This window comes from Engraulis encrasicolus, chromosome 20 (genome assembly GCF_034702125.1).
Source record: "Engraulis encrasicolus isolate BLACKSEA-1 chromosome 20, IST_EnEncr_1.0, whole genome shotgun sequence".
NCBI classification, from domain to species: Eukaryota; Metazoa; Chordata; class Actinopteri; order Clupeiformes; family Engraulidae; genus Engraulis; species Engraulis encrasicolus.
In genome coordinates, this window is record NC_085876.1 from 20,023,346 (window position 1) to 20,030,845 (window position 7,500).

Genomic DNA, 7,500 nt, shown 5'->3' on the forward strand with positions numbered 1-7,500 from the left:
CACCTCCCAAGCAATGGCAGAAGAATTGCACACAGGGCCCCAGGGCAAGGCACTGATAGGGCCCCCCATACAGCCGGCCATGTTCACAAAAGGGCCCCCACCACCAATAAGGAAGCCCCCCCCCCCCCCTATAACTCCGCTCCTGCTCCTAAGAGCTCTGTCTTTTTGTACTGTCATATCCTATCAACCTTGCTACCGTAGAAAGTGAAGTGAAATCCCATTTGGGAAACTCCCAACTCCCATTGTCATTGTGACACAGCACTCCACACCACACAAGTTCACACCGCACACAACGAATTTGTATTCATGCCTCACCAGTGCAAGGTGCCAGCCACCAATACTGCTCGAAAAGGAGGAGTGCTGCAGGACAGTGCCATGCTCAGGGTACCTCAGTCATGGAGGAGTATGGGGGAGAGCACTGGTTAATTACTACCCCCATCAACCTGGCGGGTTGGGTGTTGAACCGGCAAGCTTTGGGCTACAAGTCTGATGCCCTAACCACTTACCCAAGACTGCCCTATACGTTTAGACAGAATATGAAATGCAGTAAACAAAAAAGTGATTAAGGTAACACCTCCAACACTTTACAATAATCAGCTTTTGGCTGTCAATCGTTATGTAACAATATTGTATAATTACACTGTACACACCTAACATTAACACATATCCTAACCCTAAGGGAAAGTGAAAGTATATGACATTCCAAAACGTACACCACTATGTAAAGATGCATAACTTTACACAGGTATAATGTAATTGCACTATGCAAAGTGCAGACCTTATAGTAACAATCATTCGAACTCTGTGGTTAAGTATTAAGTACATGACATAACATGGTGTTGCTCACCTTGTAATACGGCAATGTTTGAAGTGCATGAAGGTCCACGTTACATTAAAATGAAACGGTTCTGTTTTGTGTTTTAATTTTCCTTATTGAGTGCAACGACATGACATGATAGAAAAGGTAATGCCGTAATCTTATCCACAGCCATTTTTGCACAGTCTAAGTGCATCATGTTAGGTAGTTACACAATACATTAATCTAATAATCTCATTAAACAAACATAATGTGTGTTGTTTGATCTTATTGACAAACAGCTGTAATGGTTTAAAGCCTGCAGGACAGAGATGAAGGAAAAAGACATTCACAACGCTCTAAGAGTGTACCGTCACACCGGTGTGACGGGAATGTTCGGGCAGTGAAAGTTCTATAGAATTCTGGGCGTCATTCCATACAATATGTAATTGTAGAATCTTGCATTGTTATAGAACACATTCTTTTTATAGAATGCTCAAAAACCCACACTCTTAAAGGTTAACAGCTGAGCCAGTTTGATAGTGGGGAAGGCTGGATTGGACACAGGGCATACAGTCAGAGAGAGTAGATAAGAGAGAGGTTCCGCTGGCCCATTGTTTCCGGGTTCTACTATTGCAAGGGGGGTGGGGGGGGAAATCCCCCTTTAGGCAGACCTAAGGACTGTTCTATTCAATACTAGGAGTATTATGACACGCCCCTTTAGGCAGACCGGAACCTGGTCATGTTAGGTGCCCATAGAAACCTATTATGTTGGCATATCTCTATATACTTAAAGAATCTCTGATACAGGGCATACAGGGCCTGCTGGACTGTTGACAATTTCGTCCTGGCCCCCTCAATCTCAAAACCATCGTGCCGCTACAGCAGGCCTTTCTGAAATAGACAGATATAAATCTTTTTGGTTGCTGGCTTCAACATAGTTCATAGTTCATATTGAATGGCTAAACATGCTGACACAGGCTTCAGTGTCTCTCTCACTGCGTCGTGGGCTGGTCTTGGCTGAAACAGCCTGGCCTGGGTTTTTGACCCAGTCCAGGCCTGATCAGCCGGGGTGGGTGGGGGGTGGGGGGGTGTTGGTTGGAGTGTGGCCTCTCAATGGCGATTGAAGGTTCAATCATGGCACACTTCACCCTAACTAACAACAACAATGGACAAGTCAGACCCACCTCTCAGTGTGTGTGTGTGTGTGTGTGTGTGTGTGTGTGTGTGTGTGTGTGTGTGTGTGTGTGTGTGTGTGTGTGTGTGTGTGTGTGTGTGTGTGTGTGTGTGTGTGTGTGTGTGTGTGTGTGTGTGTGTGTGTGTGTGTGTGTGTGTGTGCGTGACAAGTACGCCCTCTCATTTACTGCCTCTCAATCAGGGCCCTTTCATGTGAAGAATGGACTGCCAGTGGCTGTGTGTGTGTGTGTGTGTGTGTGTGTGTGTGTGTGTGTGTGTGTGTGTGTGTGTGTGTGTGTGTGTGTGTGCGTGTGTGTGTGTGTGTGTGTGTGTGTGTGTGTGTGTGTGTGTGTGTGTGTGTGTGTGTGTGTGTGTGTGTGTGTGTGTGTGTGCGTGTGATATCAATGCGCCAGTCAAAAGTGCTCAGAATGTGTTACTACGCCTTTCATTACAGTGCTATTTCTTTGTCAAGGTAGGAAATCGCCAGGTTTCATTTTGTGCAACTACTTTTGGAATCGGTTAACTAGTCATGGGAGGCTGTGTAAATAGGGAACACGAGGAGCTATTTGGTCACTTCTAATGCTAATTCTAATTTCTAATGCACCTAATGCTCCCAAAAGGCAAACCTGAGCCAAACTAATGCTAATGCTTTTGTGCCCCGTTCGTTGCTGACTGGGGCCGAGTCCAAAGACAAAGCAGGTCTTGAGGAACTCATCTCAGGTCAGAGAAGAACATACTTTATTAGTGAAACATGGTGGACTGTTCCTTTAAAGCACCCCCTTACAAGACAAGCCGTGCACCCCCAACCCAAATCTCTACACGTGTATACGTATTACAAAATGATTTAAGTGATTAATTACAATTACAGAATCATTAATACGTAGATGCTGTTGATCTTCTTGTCTCTGGGAGAAGCTGCCAGACCCTGCTCTGTCCATTGCCTTAGCACGACAGCCAGGCTATAGGCTTATATTTTTAACACAGTATACAGTAGGAAAGCTTACAGCAGTGGTTCTTAACCTTTTTTTCTTGAAGCACCCCCTAACCTGTGCCAAAGACAAGCCGCGCACCCCCAACCCAACCTTCTACATGTATTTACGCACTAAAAAATGATTTAAGTGATTAATTACAATGATTCTTGCTTTAGACATTAATCAATACTTTAATGACTTTACATGGGGACCAAAGCATGTTTTAATTTTGTCTAATTATAATGTTTGAAAGCAGATTTTTGGTCACAACCTCAACACAAACAAAATTCCGCGCACCCCCTGAAATCTCTGGCGCACCCCCAGGGGGTGCCCGCACCCCAGGTTAAGAACCACTGGCTTACAGTATGGGCGTTGGCTCAACTCTTTGATCTGGCATCCTCCCAGCACTAAAGTGATGAATGTACTAGCTATCTTACAGTATTTTACCTCATGACACAGATTGATTTTAAAACAACTCGTGCAGCTGGTATGAAAGAAATCTCTACAATAAGCTGTCATGAACCAAAATGTGTTGAATAACCTAACTACTGTACAGTGACTTGAAATGTATGCATGCTAATTCGCCCACAGTTGGATGGTTGGATGGTGTATAGAATATACTGTACTTTGCATCCTGCCAACTTAAAGGTACACTGTGCAGGAAATTGTCAAAAAGGTCCTGCAACTATGCTGCTCATTGGAACTGGCTGCCTATTGCCAAATTTGATCTTTTCATGAAAGTTTACTAATCAATAAACTAATATGTTCTAATATGGCCCAAGTACAGTCATTTTTGCAGCTAAAAATGGCTATATCTGGAAATTCAAAATGTCGGACCATGGAGAAGATCCCCTTTTTCATGTATGAAAAGTGCAATTTTTCCAGTCATAATGAATACTTAGAATTTGGTGGCGGTGGTAAGTATTCATGAAAAAGGTAACATACTGTAAGTGAATGGGTAGCATGAATTCTGGAAATAAACAACTAAAAATCTTACACAGTGTACCTTTAAAGCAGTGGTACACGTAGATATTGCATTATGCTGTGGTCGTTGGAAAACCAATTGGAAGAAGATTACTTCATATTACATGTCTTGTGAATATAGCCCTAAACTGTATAGGCTGTGTGATAGGATAATGATTTTTTCTATGTGTAACACTTTGTAACACACATGCTGTATGACACAAGGCAGCTGTGTGGAATGTTGGAGTGTAATTTCTGAACCCACATCTTAAACATGCATCCCGACAGCACTGCCTCATCCAGCCCCTATACTTTACATAGTAACCTCAGACCACAAGTGGGGGCAATTAGCACCCTGGAGAAGTGGAGAAGCTATAGACCAGTGGTTCCCAACCTTTTTTGACTCGGGACCCCATTTTGACATCCCAAATTTCTGGGGACCCCATACACTTTTTTTCACGACCAACCCCCCCACAACTGAGTTGACTTGTAGTCCAATCAACCTATATAGATATTTATGAAAATCAGACAAGATATTTATGAAAATCTAAGGTTGTATGCTGTGTTTCAATCAGAATATGCATTAATTATTATGTAATATCAATCAGTGATCTTTATCAGTGTTCTTTTTTCAAACGTAGACATTTCAGGCGACCCCATTTGAATTCCAGGCAACTCCACATGGGGGTCCCGACCCCAGTGTTGAAAAATACTAGACGAGACCTCCACGATGGAAGGTCTCTCCACATGTATCTCCCTACTGTAGTTCTGTACTGTAGCTCTCTCTCTCTCTCTCTCTCTCTCTCTCTCTCTCTCTCTCTCTCTCTCTCTCTCTCTCTCTCTCTCTCTCTCTCTCTCTCTCTCTCTCTCTCTCCCTCCTTTTCTACTTCGCTTACTCATCTCTTTTCTTCCCTGTCGTCCTCTGATTATTTCAGGGGCCTATTACTAAGAAGCTGGTTCAAGAGTAAACCAGGTTAAGTTAAGAGGTAAATCATTTCATAGAGGAGCCTGGAGTCCTCATTATCTTAAGACATCATCTAAAAGAAGAACCTGGAGTCGACTCCAGGCTCTTCTATTAGATGATTTACCTCTTAACTTAACCTGGTTTACTCCTGAACCAGCTTCTTAGTATACCCTTCTGATCTCCTGTTGTCCTGCAGCCAGGAAATGTGAAGCTGTCTCTACCCCTCTCTCTCCCTCTCTCTCTCTCTCTCTCTCTCTCTCTCTCTCTCTCTCTCTCTCTCTCTCTCTCTCTCTCTTCTCTCTTCTCTCTCTCTCTCTCTCTCTCTCTCTCTCTCTCTCTCTCTCTCTCTCTCTCTCTCTCTCTCATCTCTCTCTCTCCCCTTCTCTAATTCATCCCTCCTCCATGTCCTCTTATTATTATGGGTCTTTCTCAAAACCTAGGCCAGTGTCCTTCCAAGTGTATCAACCTAATGAGTCACGCCCAGTGATTGGATACCCTTTATTAGTCACACCCAGTGATTGGATATTCTGTAGAGTTCACCAAAAAGTATCCAATCACTAGGCGTGACTAATTAGGCTAATACACATGGAAGGACACTGGCCTAGGTTTTGAGAAAGACCCAATGTCTGATCTCTTGTTGTCCTTCCTCCAGCCAGGAAATGTGAAGCTGTCCAAGCCGGTGGCCCTGTGGACGCAGGTAGACGTCTGCAAGTGGCTGAAGAAGCACTGTCCCAACCAGCACCAGATCTACAGCGACTCCTTCAAGCAACACGACATCACCGGTAAGCAACTTTCATTTCATTTCACTTATAGGCTTATTTGACAAGGGTCGAGACAGTACAAGACAGTTCTGGTACCAGAGGTAGATATGAAGTTAATTTAACATCTGTGGTCCCTGGGCAGGGAGCTACTGAACAAACAGTCATTGAGAACATTAAGGACAATACAAGTCCTACTGTTGCCACTACTGTTGCACACTAGAGCAGCAACATCATGCTAAAACATACATACTTAGACATAAATACATATACTGTACTATCACATCATCACAAAAGCAATGTACATACAACGATACACATCAGCAGCAACAAAAAAACAAAAAACACCAAAAACAATAACAAACAGCAGCTACAACAACAATAGCCAGAGGAGCAGTTTGCCTCTGCACCTGGACAGCAACAGTTTTACTAGTTTGTCTTAGTAGGCAAGCATTGTGATTGACAACAACAGTTACAATAGTAGTGTTAGTTGTCCATTCAGGTTCCTTTGGTGTCATGATATGCAACGTGTGCTTGTGTGATAGCTGGACTGTGTGTGTGTGTGTGTGTGTGTGTGTGTGTGGGGGGCGGGGGGTTAGGGGGGGGGGGGTAGGGGGGTGGGGGCATTTTACAGCGATGACTAATACTCTAGTCAGGCTCCTTTGGTGTCATGATTAAAGCACATGTTTCGTACCCTGGAGACTTCAGTTGGAAGCTAAAGGGGTGGTGTGACTTCTTCTTTTTCTCCCATTTCACTGCAGCTTGTGTGTGTGTGTGTGTGTGTGTGTGTGTGTGTGCGTGTGTGACTTCTGCCTTTGATGATTCAAAAGGGTTTCTTCATGTCAGTGCCAGTGTATCTGGCAGTAAGATCCCTACACTGATTTTATTCCCACACAGACAAGGCAGTCATGGGTAAGCGGTTAGGGCAGGGGTGGGGAACCTTTTTCATTCCAGGGGCCACTTCAAATTCCTCCAAGGGCCATAAAACTCCTCCGAGGGCCGTACTATGAACACAAACCAGGATTTCCCCCTGCACTTTAGGCCTTTAATGAAGGCAGCCACCTTTAAAACAGACCACACCTTATAATATAACTTAATTGTATTGCAAATCCTTTACAAAATATTTCATAATTCATGTAAAGCTGTTTAAGATAAAAATTATATTGGGGGGTGGATAAAACTGGCTCAAGGGGCACAAACGGCCCTCAACACATAAGTTACCGGTTCGATTCCCGAAATCCCGGGGGGAGTATTTACCCAGTGCTCTACTTTTTATTTATTTATTCTTCTTTTTAAGTCTTCCCTCATTCCCCGACCACACCACAGCAGAACATGCCTCACCCTACCTCACAGCCTGCTCACCAGAAAATGTGAAACTGTGGAGTTTTACGGTATGTTTTTTATTTATTTATTTATTTATTTATTTTAACTACCTCCAGAGTTCCTTAACACCTGAGTTCACCACTCCACACCACACCAGACATGACAGCATTATGCACCACACCACACCACACCACAAAATCCCACATCGCACCACACCACACCTCACCACACCACACCACACTACACCACACCACACCACACCACACCACACCACACCACACCACAATGCACCACACCACACCACACCACACCATACTACACCGCACCACACTACACCACACCGCACCACACCACACCACACCTCACCACACCACACCACCCCACACCACACCACACCTCACCACACCACTCCATACTACGCAACACCACAAAACCCCACACCACACCTCACCACACCACACTACACCACACCACCACTCACCACACCTCACCACACCACACACCACACCACACCACACCACACCACACCTCACCACACTACACCACACC

The 7,500-nt window shown here is 44.4% G+C and overlaps 1 protein-coding gene across 2 annotated transcripts in view; it reads left to right on the forward strand.

Moving 5' to 3' along the window:
* Positions 1–7,500, forward strand: part of samd12 (sterile alpha motif domain containing 12) — a 179,740-nt gene that overhangs the window by 51,507 nt on the left and 120,733 nt on the right. For both annotated transcript variants that reach the window (XM_063185580.1, XM_063185579.1), the window contains exon 3: positions 5,523–5,652. In XM_063185580.1, the coding sequence (XP_063041650.1) occupies positions 5,523–5,652 (130 nt within the window). The remainder of the gene's footprint in view (positions 1–5,522; positions 5,653–7,500) is intronic.